The sequence below is a fragment of the Ursus americanus genome, chromosome 4, assembly GCF_024610735.1.
Source record: "Ursus americanus isolate L20-20 chromosome 4, mUrsAme1.1.p, whole genome shotgun sequence".
Classification (NCBI taxonomy): domain Eukaryota; kingdom Metazoa; phylum Chordata; class Mammalia; order Carnivora; family Ursidae; genus Ursus; species Ursus americanus.
Window position 1 is genome coordinate 57,013,068 of NC_142130.1, and position 27,145 is coordinate 57,040,212.

The 27,145-nt window shown below is 33.6% G+C and overlaps 1 protein-coding gene across 3 annotated transcripts in view; it reads right to left on the reverse strand.

Moving 5' to 3' along the window:
* EPHA6 (EPH receptor A6) overlaps nucleotides 1-27,145 on the reverse strand; it is an 814,184-nt gene that overhangs the window by 412,214 nt on the left and 374,825 nt on the right. For all 3 annotated transcript variants that reach the window (XM_045785661.2, XM_087861713.1, XM_087861712.1), the window contains exon 5: nucleotides 23,760-24,095. In XM_045785661.2, the coding sequence (XP_045641617.2) occupies nucleotides 23,760-24,095 (336 nt within the window). The remainder of the gene's footprint in view (nucleotides 1-23,759; nucleotides 24,096-27,145) is intronic.

Here is a 27,145-nt window from a genome sequence, read left to right on the forward strand (position 1 = left end):
TCATTTTGTTGTACATCCTTTTTTGTGCCTTGAAAGAAGATATGCTGTCTGCATGTGCAGCTAGCATCTTTGTAGGAGGAAAGAAGCCAACACTCAGTATGATAGAGCAGGAATATAGAAAGATCCTAAAACCATGAATTATCACTGAATAGTTTTACCACCTCCACCAAGATTCTACCTCTGTTCTTGTTACATGAGAAAACAAAAACAAAAACAAAGAAAAGCACCCTCTTTTTTGTTTAAGAAACTGTTTTCTGTTACTTTTAGCCAAATGCATTTTTTTTTTTTTTAAGATTTTTAAAATTTATTTGACAGAGAGAGAGAGACAGCCAGCGAGAGAGGGAACACAAGCAGGGGGAGTGGGAGAGGAAGAAGCAGGCTCCCAGTAGAGGAGCCTGATGTGGGGCTTGATCCCAGAATGCCAGGATCATGCCCTGAGCCGAAGGCAGCCGCTTAACAACTGAGCCACCCAGGCGCCCCCCAAATGCATTCCTAACTGGTAGAATTATTCACTCATCTTCACTTTCTCCATTCTCAGGCATGACTTCCTCGGAACCTCTCTATTGCTCAGAAAACAAAAACAACTATTGAGTATTTGTCCTAGTTAAAAGAGTGAAGAGGAACACTTCCACAACCCTTTCTTGGACTTAGAACATCCCCATTTAACCTTACTCCACTGTAATCATGTTTGGTGATTTTTAGATTTAAATGCCTTTATCTTCTTCCATTTGGGTCAAGGGAGAGGAAAAACAAAAAACAAAAACAAAACAAAACAAAACTTCATAAGCCAAAGTAAGTAATCTTCAAATTTAAAATATGAAAAGAGATAGTAAATATAAACACAAGTTATTTTTCTGATTTATTCATTCAACCATTTAGTCAATCAAGCAACATTTATTTGAAGGTCTATTATATGACACAAACTGTATCTCAGGAAAGATGTGGTGAATGATATTTTAGTGTTACTTCCTTCCTTCCTTTCTATTGATCTTAAACTGTTATTCTAATACAGGCTGACTCTGACAAGCATTATGAAAGTGGATCTAAATTGGATTATATTTCTCTCTTTCAGTGGGCACAAAAAAGTGTCTCAGACCACAGAGGACCAATCATCTGTGTTCAGAAAAAAAGGACATTAAGTGATTTCCTACCAATATAGAGCCTATAGGAAGAAAAAAAGTATTAAGAAGAAAAAGAAGGCAAATATATTACATTTGTTTAAACTGACTGTGGAATCATTTGTCATTTAATTGCTTCTTAAAATCAACAGAATGTTCACAGGTATAGGAACCCATACTCGAAATCTGAATAAGCAAACAAACACAACAAAAAATGTAATCAGCTAATTTTCTCTTAACAGCAGATTAAACTCATATTTCAACATTAAAAGAACAAATTAGCGTGGTCACAAAACATTAGCTACAGATCTCAATAGTTCTGCCTCTGGTTCTATTTCATGACAACACCTCTTTATTCCTGTTTATTTCTAATGGAGAGTGGAGTATAAACTGACCTTATACATAAATGACTTTATCTATATGCAAATAATCTCATGGAAATCTCTGGTGAAATAGTTATGTACAGGCCCATCTTTAAAAAACTAAAATCCGAATGTCAGATTTTTAATTCTCACCCTTCTTTGTATTATATTTGTGTCATACTTTTAGCTCATTCTTACTAGTTTCCCTGAGGTTTCGTGCAGTTTGCCAAGGTTAAGAAAAATGTTAGATGGAGAAAGTAAGACTTATCTTGTTGGCACAAATCAGTTCAATGTTACAGTCCCCTCATATTATAGCAGTCTACCTAGCCTTTTGCCAATAGCTCTTGAATTAGATTTACTAAATTTGTAAGCAATAATCAAATAAAATGAAAGCTAAATAGCTGGAATAAGTTGTTTTTGTTAGTGGTAGTGAAATCTCCACAGAAGTCCAGTTTTGTTTTGCTTTTAATGTAAAACCTCTGTAAATAATATTCATGTGATAATAATTCCTGTTAACTTGGAAATTAGCATTTTACCTTTCTCCATTAAATTTAATTTCATTTTGTATTGCTCACCCTTAAATGGAATCTGGAATTGGAGGAAGCAAAGAATTATAAAATTTTATTATTCCCCATGCTAACTGAGGGGATTATGTTTAGGTAATATTAAAGTTTCTTTAAATTGCATTATTATAAGTACACATTTGTTATATAAAACTTAATCATAATTTTTCTTTGTAGTTAAGATTAACAATGCCTCATACTGTTTTCTGAAGACTAAAAGTCACAAAAACGCTTTTTTATGCCCCTTTAATTTTTTAAATAAAATTACCAGCTATTTAGATTTCAAAATGATTTTTTTTATTTTTTTTTATTTTTTAAGGTAGCTTCCATGCTGGGGCTTGAACTCACAACCCTAAGATTGAGGACTGAGCTAAGATCAAGAGTTGGACTGAGCCACCCAGGCACCCCCCAAAATGTCTATTTCTAAATGAGAAAACCATCTTAGATTTTTGGAGAATCATTTTTCCTTTCTATAGATTTTAAGTTATGAGCATATTTTTTTCCAGTTGCCCTTTTAAACCTTTTTTTAAAGTTATGAACATTTTAATCAAAAGCATCCAATTACTTTATCTAAGAACATAAGAGCTTTATCATCTAGGGCATGGGTTTATAAACCATGTATGCTGTTTTTATAAATAAAATTTTATTAGCACACAGCTATGCTCTTTCATTTATGTATTGTCTATGGCTGCTTTCCTGTTACAAGGGCAGAGATGAGTAGTCTGACAGAGAATATATGATGTGCACTATTGAAAATATTTCCTATTTGGCCCTTTGCAGGGAAAAAAAAAAGTTAGATTGTAGGGATCTTGAATATACCTATATAGAATGTACAGATCTAGAATCTACCTATATAGAATCTTCACATCTTTTAATTTGGAATAATTATTATAAACTATCCCATTTATGTCACCAAGAAACTTTGGTAGAGAACACTACAGTGATGTTCCAATTTCACTTAAATCTGGTGTCCAGAATCAGAATGAGAACCAGGAACTGTGGGCCCTCAGTCTCATATCGACCACATCTCACATCTACCATATCTTTAGCAACACACACCTTGTCTTACATTTTTTCTTCTTTTAACTTTGTTGACTTTGTGTGTCAAAATTATACCAAAAGATTGTATAATTTAGAAAACAGCTTTGATACAATCGTGCAAAACTGTAACTTGAAGATTTTTTTATTCTACATCTTTTACAAACACATTAATAAGTAAATTGAAATTGTTATGTGGAACATAAGGAATAGTGCAGAGGACCACAGGGGAAGGGAGGGAAAACTGAACAGGAAGAAATCAGAGAGGGAGACAAACCATGAGAGACTCTGGACTTGGGGAAACAAACTGAGGGTTTCAGACGGGAGGGCGTAGGGGGGTGGGGTCGCCGGGTGATGGGTATTAAGGAGGGCACATGTCGAGATGAGCACTGGGTGTCATACTCCACTAATGAACTGTTGAACACTACATCAAAAACTAATGAGGTACTATATGCTGGCTATATAATAATAATAAAAAATAAAACAAAACAAAAAACCCAAAACAGAATAAAATTAAACAATTTTAAAAAGCAAGAAAAAGAAATTGTTAAATTCCTTATTGAAATTATTTCTGAAGTATAACAAGTTTTACATCTTCACACATTTTAGAAGTTATCACAAGTGAAGAAAAGTAGTTGTACTGTTGCTTTACAAATCTTGTTCACCTAGGTAACATAACCACTTTAAGTAGAAGTCATTTTAGTAAAGCATCATAAAAATTTAACTTCAAAGTGCATTCCTTCATTTAATCATGTATTCCTTTATTCACCAAATATTTATGAATACCTTCTGGGTGCTGGGCACTATACTAGGTCCTGAAGATACAGCAATGAATTCAATTTATTTTTAATTAGAAAGCAGAAATTATTTAGATTGGCTGTGGTAACACCTGTAAACCTTGGTCCTTTAAAATAATTTTGCTATGTTTTATAGTTCCTCAGAAACACATCTGAGGAACACTAAGCCATGGTCATTAATAAACATAAACTGATTCTGCTTAGCAGTTAACACTGCCTTAAAAAAAAAAAGGTGATTATACAGAGTATTTTAATAATTGACTAGAATTAAAATATCAAAATAAAAGATATCTGAATGGTAAATACTAGCTAGTTTCGTTACAGAATTTTCTAACAGTTCTAATTTATAGACATATTTAGACTAATTAGAAAGTGGTTAATAAATCACCATAAAGCTAACTTAAAAAAAATATTCACTTATTCAATTATTCACCTATTCAAAAAATATGTCTTGGGTGCCTTATAGGAGGCAGGTTCACTGGGAATACAGCAAATCAACATTACAGAAGTCCTGCTCTACGTGGAATTTGAATTGATAAAATACATGTATAGGTACAGGTATACCAGAGAATATATACATTTTAAATGTAAATTCATCCTTATTAAATATATCTTTTAATTTTGTTTTTTCTCTAAAATTTATTAAATGCTTTATTATGAGCATATGGATATTAAGAAACAGAAAAACACTTGTATCAGAATCAAGATAAAATATTCTGAAAGACCTAAGAACACTTTCTTTTTAAGAAGAGTAATTTTTTTTTAATTTTTTAATTTTTTTATTTTTTTTAAAGATTATTTATTTATTTATTTGACAGAGATAGAGACAGCCAGTGAGAGAGGGAACACAAGCAGGGGGAGTGGGAGAGGAAGAAGCAGGCTCATAGAGGAGGAGCCTGACGTGGGGCTCGAACCCGGAACGCCGGGATCATGCCCTGAGCCGAAGGCAGACGCTTTAACCGCTGTGCCACCCAGGCGCCCCAAGAAGAGTAATTTTTAATGTTCAGTATCCTCCTTTGACTATGGTCTCCTCCAAATTAGGCAAGACGTAGTGAGTGGCTAGCGAAGCTGGTTCAAAAGTCTGGCTCAAAAGTCACCTGGAGTCTATACATTTACTGCGGTAGCTCACCCCGTTTTCTAAAGAGTCTGACAAAAGGCTATCTTAATCTTTGTTAATCTTGATTTTCTGATGAGCATATGTTTCTCATCTGCAATAGGCAGAGAAGCAAAAACACTGGTGAGAAGCAGATGTGACTAAATAGTTTTCTAACTACTGCAGTTCTCTCTAGGCCCAGGTTTCCAAAGGCAGTGTGCCCTAATGGTTAAGAGTTCAGACTTCTGGACCAAGACTGTTTGGTTACAAATTCTGGTTTGTCCATGGCCCAACTGCGTGATAACTGACTTTTTACTTATTCTCTGTGTGCCAGTTTCTTTATCTGGAAAACACCCAGAATAATACCTTAGTGGGTTGGTTTATTTTATGAATGAATGTTAAGTGCTAAAACAGTGTCTGACACAGGAAGTCATCTGTAACTTTATTGCAATAAATGAAGGTTGAACTTTATCTTTCTTAAAATTCATTTGAACTTCAAAGAACATATTCTTTCTTGAAACAGTCCCTCCAACATTAAAAATCATTAAGTCAAGGGGTACCTAGGTGGCTCAGTCGGTTAAGCCTCTGACTCTTGATTTCGGCTCAGGTCATCATCTCACAGGGTTGAGAAATTGAGCCCCATGTCGGGCTCCACACTGGATGTGTAGCCTGCTTACGATTCTCTCTCTCCCTCTCCCCCTGACCCTCCCAGCCCCTCACCCCTGCTTGTGTGCACACACTCCTTCTCTCTTAAAAATATTAAAAAAAATCATTAAGTAGGAAGTCACTTACAGAATAAATAGTTGTCCATAAATGTTTAAATACAATAAGAGTCATGGGGTGCGGGCCCAGAAAAATAAATGAGGGACTAGTTAAGAATTTTGTGATTTATAACATCTCTAGGCTTTTAGGGTCACAGTCACTTTAAGTGCCATTGTTCATTTTAGCACTTGTACCATGAGAAGAATTGACAGGCCTTCTAACGATCTGGTCAGCAGTAGCACAGATACACATACCTAAGCCTCCTCTTCCCTCATCCACTATGTAGGTACCAAGATTCTGATGTATGTGTGAACTCACTTCCTATTTTAAACCAGTAAAGCTCTTCTCAGAGGAAGTCCTCTTTTCATATACCTGGACTCATCTAATGCATAATAATCACCCCCCCCTTTTTTTTTTACCTGAACTAATTGTTATTTGTACATCTCTATTTTCTAATATTTCCTCTGGGTATTCTGTTAAGGTAAAACACAGCTTTATGATGCCCTTTCCAATCAACATCAGACTATTTGTTTCAAGATAGTAATTAACTTCCTGCTTAATTTGTCACACTTAATTTGAAATTAGGCATGCAAAGCTATTAAAAACTGTGGTTGTGGTGTTTGCATCTGGCTGAGGCAGTAGCCACTGGCAGCCTTGATTTATCACTCTTCATTTAAATTCCTGTGCCAATGATTTTAGTTCCTAAACGCTATGACTGGCATTTATGGATTTCAAAATCAAAGTGAAAATAAGCTACAGTTAAGAACTCAACAGCTCAGATCGATGAAAAATGGTTTTATAACTGAACGCCCTGCAGTTAAATCCTAGGGGCCTGACCAAAAAGTGCTTAGTGCTCAGAGATGCTGCTGTGGGAAGACAACGAGTATCCCACTCTAATGGCTGTTTATAAATCACTATCAAAACTGTGCATCTTGTAACGGTGCCATGTAAATTTGCTCCCAGATGGAAACTATTTTTTGCTAAGCCTACTTCCTTAAAAGAACAACCCCCACCCCCAAAAGTAAGCTTTCCCGGCTGGTAAATCTCATCTTTGATATTCAAATCTTTTTTATCCAGAATTGCTCATATTTGAGGAAGCAGAGTATAATATTGCTACTAAGACCTAATCCATAATACCACACACAAAATAGTTTCCTAAATTGAATGAGCATGATTCTATAATTTTCTTATCAAAGACTGACTGTGGTGTAAATCTTGATTCAGTGAAGGCTTCCTCAGATATGTGTGAGAAGAATTAGGATTTTCCACAACCCTGCCAGAAACAAATTGTGAAAACTTGTTCCTCCCGCATGCCTCCATCATCTAAAGGCTCAACCCTCCTTGTATGGCCAATTCAAATGCTGCTCTCCTTTAAGGTAAAGCTCCTCCAGGAAGTATTCCACCTCAATTAATCTTTTCTCCTCTGAACTAAAGCATTAACAATCTGTATCTTATCACTTAAGCACTTAACTTAAAAAAATATTCTCTTTTCTTCTTTGTGGGCCTTTTTTAGTCTGCTAACATTGCCTCCCCAATTAAAGTAAGGCATATGAGGAAGCCACACCAGTTTCTTCTTTTCTTATTTAGACCGTATGATGGACTCATTATGGCTTAATAAATGTTTGTTCATGGCTCAGTACGCTATTAATGTACTGTTTGAGGCTCTATGGATAAAGTGAACCAACCAATAAAATACAGTGAAAAAGTACATCCTCATGGAGCATAAATTCCATTGCTGAAAGACCAAATTATTTTTGGAATTTATTACATCATGGAATTAAGCGACAGAATAAAGAACACACACAAGCCACTTGAAAGTGATTTAGGTACTGTCTTAGGAAATAAACACATGATCAAAACAAGTGGAAACCAAAAACAAAAAGGTTGAAAATGACAGAGAACAAAATATGAAATAAAACAAAAGGAAAGAAGAGGAGACAGAGACTTTCTTCCTGTTATGTTTAAACCATGATAATTATTTCTATTTACATTCTCTGGTTTCTAATGTGACATATATTTTTACTTTCTAGTAACCATAAAAACTTTCATTTCTTCTGAGTGCAAAGTGACATGGACTTGAACATAGGAGGAGATATTACTGAAATATCTTTTTTTGTTTTTTTACCTTCTAAATACAACTGCAACGTGAAAATACCATGGCGAACTTTGAAGAATACTGCAAAATATTACAGTGGAAAGACCTACAGCAGGAGCTGTATGCCTAGCAAGTTACAATAAGACTTTAAGGAGGAGGTATCTTCTTAGAGGAGGTATTGAAAATACTTCCGCATCTTTATCAACTATGTTATATTCTTATTTTATTATACCAAGTCTTTGGGATTAAGACGGAAAACTGATTTTAAATAGAAGGGACTGTGTGCAGAGAATGCTCAACATGTTATTCAATGCAATATTCTCATTTTGCAGATGAAAAATCTGAGGTCCAGGAAGATTAAATAACTGGCTTAAATTTACACAGCTGGATAGTAGCAGTTTAGGGACTAGAACTCAGAGTTGATCAGATTCTGACCCGCTGTTTCCTATCTCTCTATATGACTAAACTACTGGACATTTCAAGAGAAAAAAAAATGACATTACGAGCTATACATTCATGAGTATGCACATGGCAAATAGCAGACTAAACTATGTACACCGGATATGAAATTTCAGGCCCTAGAGATCCATAAAACCAAATGGACAATAATCTCTCCTGCATATTTTCAGGGCATTCCTGCTTAGATTTACACAACTGAGCACTATGTCTTCTTAATATCTGTTCTAGGACAATAAGCCTATGAATAGGACACTTATTGTTGATGTCCTTAGTGAGCACTTTAAGACTAAGAGACAAAAGTATCATGGTATTAAAGCTTTAAAAGGTTCACTTTGGGTATTGTAGAATTTTGTGTGCTTGTGTGTGCACGTATATATGTATGTATATATATCCACATACTTAATTCACTAATTTACGTAGTAAATATTTAACACATAGATTTTAGATGAAAGGCACTATGTCAAGCCTTGGGGATCCAAATATTTATCAACAATCCAATAGAAAAAACTGACACGCAATTGAAATGCAGAGCATGGTAATAAGTACTGTGGCAGGATAAATATAAGGACCTATAAAAGGACAATCAGGTCAGCATCAGCACCATGAAGGACCTTAGAAGTCACTTTAGAGCAATCATCAACCATAATCCCAACATACAGAAAGAAACAGGGTCAACATCTGAAAATTCTGCTATACATTTTCTTATGACTAATGTGTACATTAATTATTTATATAATTAGTTGATAATATATAGAAAGCCTCTATTATTAGCATTATTCTCTTTCATTAAACTTAACATTCCACCTTACAGACATAATACATTTTACTTATTATTTTTTGTTGGTCATTTAGGATATTTACACATTTCCTTATTATGTATAATGCATATTTACACATAGTTTTCTACATGTCTTATCTTTCCTAGACATTAACATATAATAGCAAATTTAAAGAGTATAATAATTTTAAGATGTTAGAAACACACTACCATATACTTTTGTAGTTACTCCTATAGTCTTGTAGAAGTATGAAAGTTTTGACCAAATCATGCCCTAAACAGACATGAGCATTGCCATTTACCAAAGAAAACCCCACAAAACACAAAAAGCAAGGCCAATCTCATTAGAAGAAAATTACCTATCATTGTTTTAATTTTCATTTCTTTGATTTCTAGCAAGAGTGAATTTTTTTTTTAATGTGTATTAGGCAACTGCATTTCTTTTGAGAATTGAGAGCTCTTGCCTTTGCCCATTTTTACCATGATCCATTCATCACAAGTATTTACCCAGCTTATCACTTATTTTCATTTTATTTATGACTTTGATGTATAAAATTCCTATTAAACTCATCTATCTTTTGCTTTGTAATTAATTTTTTTTCAGTTTCTCCATTCACTACTTAGTCAATATTTACCTATATTTACTTTTTCTTAAAATTTTGTATTTAACACTTATCTGCTTAATCCTTTGGGATTTGTTTAAGGGTATTTTCTTAGTTGAGGATTAACTGGAAATGTTTTAAATAATTATTTTCCTTTGACAAATTTTATTCAATGACGTATATATTCCCCTATTAATTTCAGATGTACTCTTCATTCTATGTTAAATCTTTTTTTGCATTTTAAGAACTTTTTTCCAAGGCTATCTCCTCTTTTCCTTTGATCAGAAACTGTTTTTATCTTCTTGAGAAAACAAATTAATTCCTGAAACGTAAGCTAATTATTTATTAGTTGATTTTGACTAAATATACTTTTCATGTTTTAAGGGGATATTCTTGGATGAGAATCCATTAAAAAAATGCCATATCCTACATATTCTGCATTTATGTAACACCACCGTTATCTTAGCAACAGATGACATTTTCAGTACTCAAACACAATGCACCAAATTTTTGGAAAATATTATGGAAATGTGATGCATACTTCCTAAGAAAACTTTTACACAGAAAATTATGCAAAATTTCAGTGAAGAAATAGAATCATGAGAGAAGTACCTAGTTCTTGAAAAATAAGAATTTGAAAATAAAGGGTTTTTCATGCAAAATCTTATATAGTGACACCATCTGCTTGCCATGTTTATACATTAAGTTTAGACAGTGTGGAATCTGAGTTTTTGTCTGGTTATTATAAATCCCAAACATTTATTCTTCTCAGCTATCTAATAAACTAATACATAAGTAGGCAACAATAATTTCAGCATCTTTTGACTCTAAAATTATAGTTTTCCCTTCAAAATCAAGTCCTTATTGGCCAAATTTACGTCAAATAATGGGTAACTTTTCCCATATTCTGCTTGTGATGCTTCTCATACCTTGACAAACAATAATGGGTTTAAAAAGTATCTCATCTCATTCCTTCCTCTGAGACTGTGAGGCACCAATGGAGGAAAATGAAAATTTATGGAAGTTGAATATGAAATTAAAGTCAAAATTAAATTAAATTAATATAAATAAGAGAAATGAAAAAAGATTGTAGAAAACTGTAGAAAACAGTTTAGAGAAAGATACCTAGGTCTAGATCATAGTATAAGAATGAGGACTTCTGCCTTGAAAGCTCATTAAAACTTCATGTAATTCTTCATAAGTGAAGAAAAAGCTTATATCAAGGATACAACTAAAGAAAAGTTCTATTAGAAGGTTAATGCAATTTGGTTGCTTTTCACTTTTATTATAATGGACTTTTTATTGTGAAAATTAGAAAAAATCATATATTAAAAATTTATTTTAAAAATTTTATTTCTAACACAGAAATAAATTATTTTTTCATGTTAGTTATAACTAATATTTACTTTAAAATATCAATAAATTATATGGCATGATATTTACAAGAAACTAGTCTTATAGTTTTATTAAATCATAACCTAAGGCAATACTGTTTAATAAGATTTGAACATGAAACTCTAAGACTTTTTCCCCATATTTTGTTTAAGTTTGGCATAAACAAATAATCCTTTGATTTTAATTTATGCTACATTCAAAGTTCTAATTACTTGACTACGTCAAAATGTTTTATGTGTTCTTAGCACATAGTTTTAGCTTAGTCATATAAAAGAAGATGCAAGCACCCTGAAGTATTTTAACATGAAATTTCATTATTGTGGATTCTACAAAAATAAACTTTTTAAAAAATGGATAATTTTTACAGAACACTTCCCTGTTTTAAGGTTCTGAGATGAAAACGTTAATATACTAAGCTGTAAGAGTGAATTTAAACTCACTACTCATTCATCTGCCTTGGGCTCAGGTCGTGATCCAGCATTGAGCCCCATATTGGGCTCCCTGCTCAGTGTGGAGCCTGCTGCCCCCACTCCCACTCCCTCTGCTTGTGTGCTTACTCTCTCTCTCTCAGTCTCTCTTAAATAAATAAATAAAATCTAAAAAAAAAAATAAACTAACTGCTCATTATAGTAACTGCACACTAGAGTTTTTTTTTTTTTTCTTTTTTCCTTATACAAATGTTCCTTGGAGGCACCATTATTGTGTCAGAACGGCAGAAGTATTCAGATTATGAAAAGGCTTCTTGATGATTCCATGACTCTCATTTTCCTTTTGGAGAGGAGTTTTCTCTAGAGCTTAACATTGCTTAGCGGTCATATAAGAGAATGACTGTGAGGCTCTCAGATTACCTTGACAATGCATCCAAGAGCACCTCTTAAAGACTCTTTAATCAGATATACTGTCACTTCTCTTGTGGTTCTTTTAAGATTTGTGACCATGAATGCACAATACTTCTCCAGTCTACTAGACATATAGAATTAGAGAACAGTAGAAGCAGTTGGGTTGGAGGGTAAATTGCAAATGAAATAAGTAGGGATGACCCAACTAGAATGTTCTACAGATGGTCTTCCTGTCTACAGACAGTGATGATGCAGAGAATGGTGACCTACCATCTCCTGAAGTACAATTTATTTTTTTATATTTCTTTCTTAAATAGGTTAACAGGCAGAAGAAAGATTTTAATGAAATACATGGAAAACCATGCTAAAAGAGTCAGTCAAATGATACCAGAGGATTGGAAATCTTTCTTAGAGATCTTTGAAATGGGATAAAATAGCATTTATTTATAATATAAAAATAAAAAAATATATTTATTTATTATATAAGATTTATATCTGCATCCTTCCTGATGACTTGTAGTTGAAGTCTACAGTCTCTTGAGATTCTTTAAGGCACATGAAAATTGTCACCTTGTAAAATAAGTGTAAAACTAATATGAGATGGCAGCAGTTAGGTTAATAAAATTCGGATGGTGAAAAATTGTTTATTTTAGGAAATAATTTTGCATGTCTGTTATAGTTTAAATTTAAATATATAATTAAGTAGCATTTGAAATAAGGTTAATTGTTCTGCTCTTAATACAAGTATCTCATATTTTATAAAACAAATAAATAAAAACAGCAGTTGAATCTTTTAAATATTCAAAACTATTCAGCAAATTAAGTGTTTCTTCTTGTAAAAATAGAATGAGGAACCTGTTTCCAAATTTTAGGAATCTGAATGTGCAATTCATATCTACAACTGACCAACATACTTATCTTTATGAAAAGTAATTTAAAAACTTAAAAATACAAAATTATGAGATAGGATATAACTATCAAATAAACTTGTCAAAATATAATCTAAACTCAGAGATAGAAAATAGTCAATCATTCACTATTTACATAAAGAAGTCTTGAGAGAGGAAGTAAAAAAGAAAGGTCAGCAATTCACATGAGCGTTACAAAGTAAAAGGTAATACATATCTTAGAGTAGAGGAGTTAAATAAGTTTTTTAAAGGTAAAATAAAATGGAATGAAAAGTACACTTCTATCCACATATAGATATATTTATCATCCTTGTCATATCATTAACTGGCTTTAATGAAAGATCACTTAAGAAATATATAAGCTGGATTACTAAAAAGATGAATGCATATAATTCAAATCATGTCATAATTATTGGAGGAAAAATTTTCTATCTTAGGGTATACTTTGGAAATGACTCAGTGTAACAATATATAGCAGAAAATAAAGGTATCATAGTCATGGAGTCTCCCCTTAGGTCAATTAGAACGTCAAAATAATTAGAATAGTATTATGTACATTATGGAACTTTCAATTATTTTGTTTTTAATCTTTCATAACTGAAAACTTTGCTCAGTGCCTAAAAGAACAAATGTGTGGTCAAACAACTAGGCTCTCTTTCATAAAACTAGACAAGTGAAATGTCAACATCCACTCCCTCTCATATCACTATTTAATCATTTATTACTTTATACATATTTTAAGGACTTGTCTATTAAGTAATATTTCAGGCACTCAGTTCTTGAAAATGTATATTGAATCAGATATCATCTAATCTTTTTTTTACTTAGGTGAGCTCTCACTTCTAAAGCAGAGAACGAAAGACTGAGTGTTGGCTGCTCCACGGTGGGCATACCGTCTCAAACACTCAAATGTGCAGCTTGTTTTCACTACCCGGCATATAGCGCAGTCCTGGGCACAGCCTCGGCACTGAGCATATTTGTTTGCTAAGTAACACATAGAGGTAGATGGGAAAAACAATGACATTATTATTTTGTAAAATGTGTTCAGGGCATGCTTCATGAATGTGTGACTTACCCACCCGCACAGTTCCCTCTCCCCACTTAGGGTTTTAATGCTCAGCAACTGCCATCTTGAAATTCTTAATAATTTTATCTTTGAACTCATGTTTTGTAAGTGAAGTGTGACAGGACAATGAGTACACCCTGGGGCTTGGAGCCCTGGCTTTAGGCAAGGTCCAGCCTCTGGTCACCTTCCCACACCTCCAAGATGTGTGTTTCCAGGCAAACTCCCCTGCTCTACATCATGTAATCTTCCAATTCCTGCCGCACCCCTTCATTGCTGCCACCCTCCAGCTGGGTTAGGTGATTGTGTTGACCACTGAGGAGGCAGGATCACATTTCTGGGTTATCTTCTGTCTCCAGTGGGGACTTGGACATGTGCACAGGCAGGATCTAGGTTAGGTCCACTAGCCCCGGGGAGTGCAAATCTGTGCGTGTGTGTGCGTGCGTGCGTGTGTGTGTTGGCCATCTGTGTTCTCAGGCCATGTCCTTCTGGGGGCAAGTTTCTCACCCACCACCCTATGCAGGTAGCTTTCTGGAAAGGCAGTTTAGAGACCTTAGAGGCTCTTCCTTCCACTGTGGACTGGGAAGCCGTGGGAACCTGGGGGTGTCTTCGTTCTTCCTAAAAGAATCCCTGTGCAGAGGGAGTGCCCACTCACTGGACTGGCTCAGTGCCTGGTGAGACCTCTCTCCCTCCTTCCAACCTTTCTGAGTATGGCTTACATTTGTCTGTTCTGGTCTACTTGAGAAAACTTTAGGGACTATGATGGGAGAGGAGAGACTACAGGAAAAGAATTTCATGATTTTGATGATTCCGCAGATGAGTTAAATGTTTTTATATTTGAATTTAAAGGTGGCATTGAGCAATATAAAGATGAATGGCAAAGTTTATGCTAATAGTTTGAAATTGTATTTTTTTTGTTATGTATAAGGACATAAAATGGCAATTAAAAAGCACCATGACAAGTTAAGAGAGAAATTGCAGAAGGAAAAGGCTTTATATTTTAGTACCTTTAATGACCCTTTTTTCCTGTCTTTTGAACAAAGGGTCCTGCAGTTTCATTTTTCACTGGGCATCACAAATTATGTAGCTGGAATTGACTGTTTAGAATCCAAACCAAATAGAAAAGTGCTGAGGAATACATGGAAAAAAGAAAAAGCTATTTAATCTAAAGATTCTATATGGAATTTCAGTCTGATTAAAAGGTCAGTAATTTGTTTTCAATCTTTATAAATTAGAGGACTTAAGTATGAGGACATTTCACATTTTCAATAATGATCAGGATAATCTGTCAACCTTGAAAATCTTTTAGTTTAAATCTTACACATTAATGCTTTTTCAATCCTTTATAATTTTTAAAACAAAGGAGGCTTTTGGAAAAAATATTTTTCAAAATCTCATAAAAACCAGCTATCTAAATCAGCCAGTTTGTTTTGTAGGCCGAGTTTAGTTATGAAATTAAATTGGCTTCCCTCTCCAATCAAAGAACTGTATTGGAAATGAGCAAATAATTGGCTACACATATGCCTACCATACAGTAGAGCCTTATATCCTATGGCACATACAGATTCTGCATGGTACAATCATATATATTTACCTTCACTGCTAACCACATTTGTTTTTGCAGGATTATAAAATATTTTACTAAACAATCTTCTACCACTACTTTTCAATTTCTATGAACAAATGCCATTAACATTGTTAATGTAGTAGTAGAGGCATTATAATAGCAATAAGATCTTATTAGTTTATACTAAAGAAAATACTTGGTCATCTTTCCTGCAAAATGTGCAAATGAGAATTCTTCAGAGAAACAGGTGATAATTCTAAGAGCCAACTGCTTAAAATGAAGTTCAGGATTAAACACATTTTTCCAGCAATGTATGATCACCAAGAAAAACCATGATTGCTATTAAAGGATGGGTTAGTGTTGATTAAAACTTTTGTTGAAAATTCTAAGCACAGCACCAGAGGATTTAGTCAGCATGAAATTTAGTACGTGCTAAAGAAAATACATGCAATAATATTTTCTTGTTACTTTCTAGACAAATGTCTGCTTAAATTTAAGGCTTTGCCCTTTTTATTCCCACTACCTGGAATAGTCTTTTATATATGCCCAGGTTTTCTCTCAAGTGTTATGTTATCAAGAGAGGTAGTTTTGGCTTTCCCCATGTAAAATGCTTCTTCTTTTTCTTCCAAACCTCCTACTCTGCTTGGTTCTTCTTCATGGGACATCACTACTTGCCGTTAGAATATTGTATCCACAAAAGCAGGGGCACTTAACTGGTTTTTGTTTGTTTGTTTTTCTCCTTTATTTGCTATACCTCTATTACATAGAAGAGTTCCTGGCACACAGTATATATTCAATAAATATTTTTGAATGAATGAATTAATAAATGAATGAATCAAAGATAATTCAAACCATTTCCAATTTCTGTTAGTGCAAGTCAATGAAAAAATGGATGTTGAGAATATTCTTAGTCAAAAACACATCATCTTTGCTCTCAAAAAGCTCACATATTGGTTGGAAAAGCAAAATATTAAAAAATATTTGGTTATGGTTCAGTGACATAGAAACATGTGTGCTATCGAACATAACTGACTGGGAGCAGTTCAATTTCTGCACGCGTTGACTGAGAGCTGAGCCACTGACTAATCTCAGCAAATTAACTGCTAAAGTCTAAGGGACTTTTCTAGATCATTCATTTACTCAAAGGATGCATGCCACAAAAAGACACTAGACTTGGAAGTAATTTAACATTTCTCAGGAGTAAAAAAAGTTTGCAATCATCCAAACTCTATTATAATTTAATATTTGGCTGGACCATAAAGTTATTTAGTTATGATTAACTAGACCGATATTTCAATTATCTTCCATAAAAAAATATTCAGCACACTTTTCAGAGCAGAAATACTTCCTATGGAGATAGGAACATTTTATACTTCGATATAAGGTGTTGTAGTTTTTGATATGCAATCTTCTTGTGTTTAAAAAATAATGAAATATACAAATAATACAGCATCTCTCTTAAATGATCATTATTGCCTTTAAAAAAAAACTTATGTCATTGGATTGTAATCAGTGTATATTTAGTAAGCATTTAAAACTTTTATACTGATTTTTTTCTTACTTTGAATAGACTTGTGCAGATTTTGGAAAAATAATTATTTGCTGTCAAGAATTTTACAGGACTGTGAGAGATATCCAGAGATAAAATAATTTAAAATACAGATATAAAGACAAATGAATATTTATAGTGTCCCTAATTACCTACTCCAGCAATGTATAAAAGGTTGGCTTTTGAAATAGACTGTATTTCCAAAATGCAGTGAACTACAAATCATATAGACATCTCAAGTTTATAAATACATACAAATTCTGTTTATTTAAATCTATTTTCAATGTTAGTTCAATTAATTATTGCTCCCTGAGCAAATATATGAAATCTCCAATCAAAATGTGAGCCTAAGGCAAGACCTATATAGAATAGTCACCCAATGGCAGAGATAGGAGTATTAAATGTATATTTTAAGAAACCAAGGAATTAGACAACCTGGTTCTGATGATAATTGCCTTAAAGACCCGTTAGCAAATATCAGCAGAATTGGTTTGTAATTTAGCATTTCTTTCACTTTGAACATGGTCCCTAAAGGTTTTTGCACATGTCAGGATATCTACAAACACAATTTGTTTCAGGTTGAGTATCCATGATTAACATTTTCCTTTACTGTCTATGACCTGAATAATTCCTTTTACTGAACTACACACCTTAGTTTTCCTATCATGCACTGAAGATTAAAATAAAATGTTTTCTAGGTGTTGCTTTCTAAATGAAACACCTTTAAAAACCATTTGAATAAACTATGAAAATAGAAGATTGCAAAAATAGCTCTTAGGGATTGTAGAAGTCAGTTAATTAAGGTTTATTGCAAAGATTCCTAATTATGAGAGTCATAGTTTTAAATCTATAATCTTATTTATCCAACTGGAATCAGAATAATCAAGGAATGTTTCTCCTAACTACAGCTAAGTGGTTGTAAGTGATTTGGAAATTTTTTTATATTTGTTTAATTATAAACAGATAGCAAACAATTAAGTCAGGGTTATTCAATATGGTTTCCTTAATGTTTCTTAAATATGAGGAAAGATATATACATATTAGTCAACTACATGAAGGAAAAGGCACTTCAATGCAAATGTCCTCTTTATCTCCATGTTCTCCACTGTGCACACAAAAAGTAGTAAAAACATAATATAGTTATCTATATATTTTGGTCTCTAATATTTTATTTCCTTATTTATACAAGTATCACCTCATGAACAATATTATTACTTTGCTGATCTTTCCCCTATTTGTGGCCCTGATCATATAGCAGTGTCTTCAGCAAATGGGTGATTCTCTAACTTTTCTTGGCTATTTTATAGACACCCACTCCTTTCTCCAAATTTTAAGTTAAGTCTTCAGCTCACATTCTGCTGTACCTCTGCAATATGTCAACTTTTTACATGCCTTTGGTACATTAGTCATCAGTACCTAATCCCTCAATTGCTCAACATATGCTTGGCTCCTTTTGCTCAGAATCCTTTCCCTTGTCCCAGTCTCTTTTTGCCTACTCATCTGTCAGAACAAAACTTAATTTAAACGCCAGTTCCTCAGGAAGACCTTATTCCCCAGACTTAGAGAATACATGCTCTCAGAGCACTTTGCTCTTCTCTTTAGTGGGACTTATCACATAGTAAGTATATATTTGTCAAATTATTATTTTTTAATTATCTGCCTCCCCACCAGAGTGTAAGGGTCATAAAGGCTCACTCAGCAATGCATATATGTTGAATAAATTAAAGGTTTGTGAAGAGCATGTTTCACTTTTCCATTTTAGCCTAAAAACAATGATATATAACCTACTGATAATGAGAAACATCTTTGACTGTGGTCCTCTCAGTCCAACAAAATTGCAATGTGTTATCTACAGATAACTTTTGGAAAGTGACTTTCAAGTTGCTTCAAAGAGATTTTCCAAAGATACCCAAGTGAGATGATGGAAAATGCCTTCCTCAATTTGCAACAGTAAAACTATTATCTTATTAAGGCTGGCACACATTATAACAGCTGAAGTCTGGTTCTGGAAGACTCCAGTTACTATAAACCCCCCCTTTTTTTTACCCAACACTAGGATATGATATTAAAAGCATAACTGATACATGCACAGATTGAGCTATTTTATACCATTACCCTTGCTTAAAGTATTTGCATTTTTAAAGATGTGATATTCTAATGTCAGAATTTCAGCACAGTGAGATAAGGCCTTCTTGGTGTCTCAAAATTGTGATGTGGGGATAGTCACTCATACTTGTAAAGCTGATAACAATACTTTTTTGTTGTTGTTGTTGTTAGGGCTAGGTAAATGTATTTTAATATTCAGTGGCTCACTGCCATCCTGTATAAAGGACTATTTTTGTTGTTTTTTAAAGTTTTTACTTGAATTCTAGTTAGTTAACATACAGTGTTATATCAGTTTCAGGTGTACAATGTACTGATTCAATTCCATACATCACCTCGTGCTCACGATGAAAAGTGCACTTCTTAACCAATATCCCCTATTTGACCCATCCCTCTATTTCCCTCCCCTCTGATAATCACCGGTTTGTTCTCTATAGTTAAGAGTCTGTTTCTTGGTTTGTCTCACTCTCTCTCTTTTTTTTCCCTTTGCTCATTTATTTTTTGTTTCTTAAATTCTACATGTGAGTGAAATCATATGGCATTTGTCTTTCTCTGACTCACTTATTTTGCTTAGCAAAATGTCTAGCTCTATCCATGTCATTGCAAATGGCACAATTTCATTCTTCTTTATGGCTGAATCATATTCCATTGTATGTACACCACATCTTCTTTATCCATTTATCATACATGAACACCTGGGCTGCTTCCATAGTTTGGCTATTGTAAATAATGCTGCTATAAACATGGGCATGTGTGTATCCCTTTGAATCAGTGTTTTGTATCCTTTGGATAAATACCTAGTAGTGCAATTGCTGGGTCATAGGGTAGTTCTATTTTTAACTTTTTAAGGAACCTCCATACTGTTTTCCAGAGCGGCTGCACCAGTTTGCATTCCCACCAATAGGGCAAGAGGGTTCTTTTTTCTCCACATCCTCACCAATACTTGTTGGGTTTTGTGTTGTTGATTTTAGCCATTCTGACAGGTGTGAGGTGATATCTCATCGTAGTTTGATTTGCATTTCCCTGATGGTAAGTGATGATGAGCATCTTTTCATGTATCTGTTGGCCATCTGGATGTCTTTGGAGAAATGGCTATTCATGTCTTCTGCCCATTTTAATTGGATTATTTGTTTTAGGGGTGTTAGAGTCTTATAAGTTCTTTATCTATTTTGGATCCTAAGCCTTTATTGTATATATCATTTACAAATATCTTCTCCCATTCCTTAGGTAGTCTTTTAGATTTGTAGACTGTTTCCTTCACTGTGCAGAAGCTTTTTATTTTATGTAGTCCCAACGGTTTATTTTTGCTTTTGTTTCCCTTGCCTCAGGAGACTATCTAGAAAAAAGTTGCATGGCTGATGTGAAAGAGGTTACTGTCTATGTTCTCTTCTAGAATTTTTATGGTTTCAGGTATCACACTTAGGTCTTTAATTCATTTTGAGTTTATTTTTGTGTATGGTGTAAGAAAGTGGTCCAGTTTCCTTCTTTTGTATGTTGCTCTCCAGTTTTCTCAACATCATTTGTTGAAGAGACTTTTTCCCACTAGATATTCTTTCTTGTTTGTTGAAGATCAATTGACCATATAGTTGTGGGTTCATTTCTGGGTTTTCTATCCTGTTCAATTGATCTATGTGTCTATTTTTGTGCCAATACCATACTATCTTGATCACTACAGCTTTGTAATATAACTTGAGGTCCAGAATTGTGATGCCTCCAGCTTTGCTTTTCTTTTTTCGAGATTGCTTTGGCTGTTTGGGGTCTTTTGTGGTTTCATTCAAATTTTAGGGTTGTTTATTATAGTTCTGTGAAAAATACTGGTGGTTTTTGATAGGGATTACATTAAACATGAAGATTGCTTTGGGTCGTATAGACATTTTGATAATATTTGTTCTTCCAACCCATGAGCATGGAATGTCTTTCCAGTTCTCTGTGTTGTCTTCAATGTCTTTCATCAGTGTTTTATAGTTTTCAGAGTACAGGTCTGTCACCTCTTTGGTTAGGTTTATTCCTAGGTATATTATGGTTTTTGGTGCAACTGTAAATGGGCGTGATTCCTTGATTTCTCCTTCTGCTGCTTCATTATTGGGGTATAGAAATGCAACAGATTTCCGTACATTGACTTTGTATCCTACAACTTTACTGATTTTGTTTATCAGTTCTAGATTTTTGGTGGAATTTTTCAGGTTTTCCATGTAGAGTATCACTGCAAATAGTCAACTGCAAATAGTGAGTTTTACTTCTTCCTTGCTGATTACGATGACTTTTATTTCTTTTTGTTGTCTGATTGCTGTGGCTAGATTTTCTAGCAATACGTTGAATAAAAGTCATAAGAGTGGACATCCTTGTCTTGTTCCCGCTGGTCGTATTTTATTAATTTTTGTGGCAATATTTTAGTTCAGGTAGGTCCTTTGTGTACTTTTCAAATAGAATTTAAATATATTTAGATATTTCTTACTATTTATATCTAAAACACAGTTAAGAATAATTGTTTCTTAATATTCTTCAACAAAGTGAAATTTACTGGGGAGGACTGCTTAATAATATTATCCTTCCAGAATGTATAGTTTCAATATACGGATACTGTATTTTATTTTGCGCCTAATTAACCTTCTGTCTTCAAAGCAAATCAGTTATAATGAATTCTCTCATTTTAAAGTGAGAAACAATTAATATTCTGTCCTTGGCTAAGTGGAAAAGTAGACTAAATGAACTCTCTTTTAATCCTAGAACGAAAGGCTGCTCAATGCAATATGTATGAAAGTATGTAAAGATAGGTATATATATTTTTAAGTGATATACTGTTTTTATCCTCCATACTTAAGAATGGTTGTTCTGAGTTATATTTTTTGACCCAAAGGCAGCCAAAAGCCCTGAGATATAATCTGCTAACACAGAGAGGAACAGAAGATGCTAATCTCTTTTATCCTGAAGATATATTTGACCAGATTTTGTTGATACTATGGGAAAGAAGGGGAAAAAAAAAAGAGGAAATAGGAATTCCTTTTTAAAAGCCATAAAGCAAATTCTATGATGTGTAGTTATTGCTAAATGAAGGGTAAAATTGCATGGTAAATACAAGATGATTGTATTTGGCTTTGCTTTATTTATCAGATGTATTTCTGAAGATAGCAAGGTGAATTTATGTGTAATAATTTAAATAAAAGTCACATTCATTTAAAAAGTTTTAAATAAAATATTAAAGCTTCATTCTACACATTTTATAGGTTTAGCAACTTTTTAAAAAATTTTGCAATTATTATAGATTCACAAAAATATAGTGAGATCCCATACACCATTTACTCAGCCTCCCCAGTGATAACTCTTTGCATAACTATGGTACAAAATCAAAACCAGATAATTTACATTAGTAAAATCCATGGCCTTGTGCGTGTGTGTGTGTGTGTGTAGCTCTCTGCAATTTATCACATATGTAGCTTCATGTAATTACCACAACAATCAAGATATGTTACTGTATAATCACCACAAGACTCTCTCCTGCCCATCATGGCCATATCCCTCTCCCCCAATCCCCAGTTCTGGCCACCACTTATCTATTCTTCATATCTATAATTATGTCATTTCAAGAATGATATATAAATGAATCGCACAGGATGCATCCCTTTGAAATTATCTTTTTCACTCAGCATAGAGCCCTTCAAGTTCATCCAAGTTGTGTGTATCAATAATTTGTTCCTTTTTATTGCTGAGTAATGAAATCAACCTTGCTGGGACCTTATTCTTGAATTCTAGCCTCGACAAAATAAATTTCTGTTGTTTAAGCCACATAGTCTGTGGCATTTGTTACAGCATAAGAATAGTTTTATCTTTATAAATTTGTCTCATATATATGTGCTCATATACAACAATACTTTCTGCTATAAGACAATCATTTGTGAGTTCACATAATTTATGAATGCTTCTCAAAGGGAATTTTTAAAATCTTTTTATGATGCTTTTCCTGTATCATGTACTGCAATAAATCGTGTTATGAGGGAGTTAAAGAGAATATATACTTACGAAAACCATAGGGGTATTCGTGCTTAACTATGTTGCAGTAAAAATCTATACTGTTATTAAGGGAACATTTAACTGAAAGCAATTGGATTCTTTAAAAAGACCGTTCAACAACTTTTTACAAATGGTACAATAGCATTTGGATATATTTCTGGATTTTTTTCTTGCTATTTCTTTTAAGAGTAGATCACAGTTAAGCATGTAGGCTGCAATGTTTTTACAACATAGATATGAATTATAATTAACATGAATTCTTATTATTTGCTTTATTTGATAGGGAAAAGGAATGGCAGGATAAATGGAGTAACTGAATTTCAATTCACTTTGCAACATTTTTTTTACCAACATTTTTTATATCTGATATTTGTTGGTAAGTAATATGGACTTGCTCATTAAGATGTATTTGTATAGGATTATATCTAAAGCAATGCATAAACATTGGAGAGAAGCATTATATCTAATTAACCTTACTAATAAGTAATATAAAAAATATCTTCCTGGACCTTAGAAAATGGTAAGGACAACAACCAGAAGATCACCTCTTTAGTGTACAGAGTATACAACTGTACCTCAGTGAATAGAGGTCCACCAGGGATATTAGGCATCAAAAGGGAATTACGGGTTTGTTTAGAGAGAACGGCAGATGGAACTTACCATCTTGATCCGTGGTCACTGTAATAGCTGTGAATGGCTTGGGAGAAAAACTCAACTCAGAAACTCCATTCATGGCTTCTATTTCAAAGGTGTAATTCACGTGAGACACAAAGTCAAGTACTATCACAGAATTGTTGATCAGGCCAGAATGTCTTGGGATGAAGCGGAGTCCTCCACCACAGTCCTCACACTGGCTGGTGTCTAAGCCACATTTCTTACAGATTACACTGTATGTGAGATCTTTTCTCCCTCCTGTGTCACTTGGTGGGCTCCATTCCAAAATAAGGGCTGTTTCATTGATGTTAAAAGCCACGTTCCTAGGAGCTGAAGGTGGCCCTAGAGAAAAGCAATTAAAAAACAAATGTACATGTGTAGGACAATGAATTAGAAGAGTGCTAACTTGAAAACTTCATCAGTAAACATTTGTACATTAGTTTGAGCTCTTCTGATGGGAGCCATAAAGAAATATGGTAAAAATATCTGATTAAGCTTAGTAAGAAAGGAGTCTTGAGGGGGAAGATGGTCTATATCTTAACTTTTGGTATATGAATATTTATATTTAGTATATGTGAATATTTAATATCAAAAGCCAAAAGTCTCCAAAAGATACGATAATTATACTTAGAAAATTTGCTTATTGGAATATATCATAAGCAAACATTGTTTTAAATTATGTGATGGTTTTAATTACATTTTAATAATTATATCACCATTTTCAAAATTTGAAAAATACTAACATACATATATAGAAACACAATATGTCTCTATTTTTCCATATGGATCACACTGCATAAAGTACTTAATATCCTTTAACTACTGCAGTCTTTTCTTAAAATTGTTGTCAATAGTCTTTTACACTTATATGAGTACTTCAAATCCTAATTTTGTATCATTCCTTGCATAAACCTTAACTGAAGGTTACTTCACACATAACATATGTGTGAAATGTGAAATAATACAGAATCCTTTCTGTAAAAGACTATGCTTTTGATAGATTCATTGCATAAATATAATAAAATAACATTCCTGTCATATTTTAGAAGAATTCGTTTTAAGAAATCTAAAACAATTCTTTAAATTTTTGCTATCAAGAAAATTTGCTTAGAAGGTGGGATAGTATTATCTGCAACATTCTTTCCATAGAGAGAAATTCCAGTTTGGGTAGAGGGTCCTTTTTGATCTCAAGATACAGTCATTCACTCATGAAATAAATATTTTTTAACTGACTATTATGCATGCCAGATAACCTGCTAGATCTTGGACTTACAGTGTGAATGTAACAAACAAATTCCTACTCTGTTATATACATCTAAGTTGAATGGCAGGCAAATAAACACATTAAACGGAAGAATAAAATTCAAATTATAGTAAGTACAATTGCAAAAATCAAAAGGAAAGGAGGTGAAATAAACATTATCAGGAGGACTGGGGTGTCTGGGTGGCTCAGTTGGTTGAGTGTCTGACTCTTGGTTTCAGCTCAGGTCATGATCTCAGGGTCATGGGATCAAGCCCCACATGGGGCTCCACGTTCAGTGTGGAGTCTTCTTGTTCCTCTCCCTCTGCTCCTCCCCCCACTCATGTGCTCTTTCTCTTTCTAAATAAATAAATAAATAAATAAATAAATAAATAAAATTTAAAACAACTCCCATTATCAGGAGGACCAATCTGAAAAACATTCTGAGAAAGCCTCATAGAGGTGGTGAGGAAGAGGATATCAGAGGAGTGAGGAGAGTATTAAGGGTAGAAGGTTCTTTAGTCAAGAAAGATCTTAAAATAGTCAAGGAACTGGCAGATAATCACTACAGCTAGAATGCGAAAGGAAAAAGTAAGAAGTGAGTTTTAAGGAAGAGGAAGGGGTTGGAAAGCGCGAGACTCCTAGGCTCATTGTAATGAGTTTGGATATTTTTCTACGCACAACAGGAACAGACTTAGAGAATTTATATATGGAGATAATGTGTTTTAAAAAGAATATTCTGGCTTTCTGGCTGCAGTGTAGGGAATAGTCTGAATAAGTGCAGGGAACTCATTAGTGAGATCTGTTATACAGTGTTACACAGCACAACATTACTCATAAATTTACATGACTATGTATTGGGTTTGAGATATCAAGAATTGTTATTTTATGTTTTCCTTTTTCTTTTTGTTGGATCCTGATAACCACAACGTGATGGGTAGGGGCCTCAGTCTCTGTATGTATATTACCTAAAGCCTGACCTAGAAATGGGATGGTTAACTTTTCTAACAGGTTTCTGCATACTTTGCTTTATGCCATTTCATGTTGCAGAGAGTTACAGAAGTGTCTTTCTTCAGAAAGGAAAATATGGAAGGCATTATAAGCTAGAGGACAGGGACATGTGTAGCTTTTTACCTCCACCTAGACTACGCCTGGGAGATAAAGATACATTATCATTATCATAATAAGGTCTTCCTACAGAATGACATATTCATATTGTTGCTCTTTTCTGTTTATAAGGGAAAACATGAATTATAATTCACTTATATTTTTATGAATAGGAAGAATGTTATCAATTATGTTATGGGTGTCTGCAAGTATATAACTGTCCGCCTGGAGATACTTAAAAAAAAAAAAAAAGCAGACACCCTTCTTACTCAAGGGCCCTCATACCAATTTGCATGACGATTAAATAGCTTTTTAATTGCTGTTAAATTATGCCAGCTAAACTGTGATTTCATGCAAATATTAAGCTGTAATGACATGCAGTGAATCATTTGCTAAGATTTAGAACTTGGAACAAAGAGAGACAATTAATTCTAATCCTCAGATTCAACTAAATTATGTGTCACTGCGCTTTTATGAATGTGGCCTGATTGCTTTGTTATCGTTTATAAATTATACAAAGATTATGTGACATTGGGAAAAAAAAAAACTTGGCAGCAGTAACCCTTTTAAAGACATCTGTATTGAAAACTCTTAGGGATTTCCTTATGTTGATTTTTTTTTTCTTTAAAGGAAACAAGTAATTCACATAGAAGAAAAGCAATATCCACACTTCACCCTCCAGATTGACTTCATAAGAGAAGGGCAATTATTCTGATTTGTAACTAGATGTTTTTCAAGTCCATCATATAAAAACTTTACATTAAATATACAATTTTATTTCTACTAGGATACCTAGAAAATATATCTTTAATCTTCTTTTTATTTTTTGCTTCAATTTGGATTCCCCCTTTACACTTTTAAAGAATAAAGGAATAGTGCTCTAATAGCAAACTTATGAGAAGCCTGGGGGCAGTGCTGTCTTTTCTCTTCCCAGAAAAGCATCTGAGCCTGCAGTCCCCATCTTCCTCTGAGTAGCAGAGGCCAAGTAGGCTACAATTTTTATTTTGTTTTATTTCATTTTATGTAAAATGTTTTTAAACAGAAC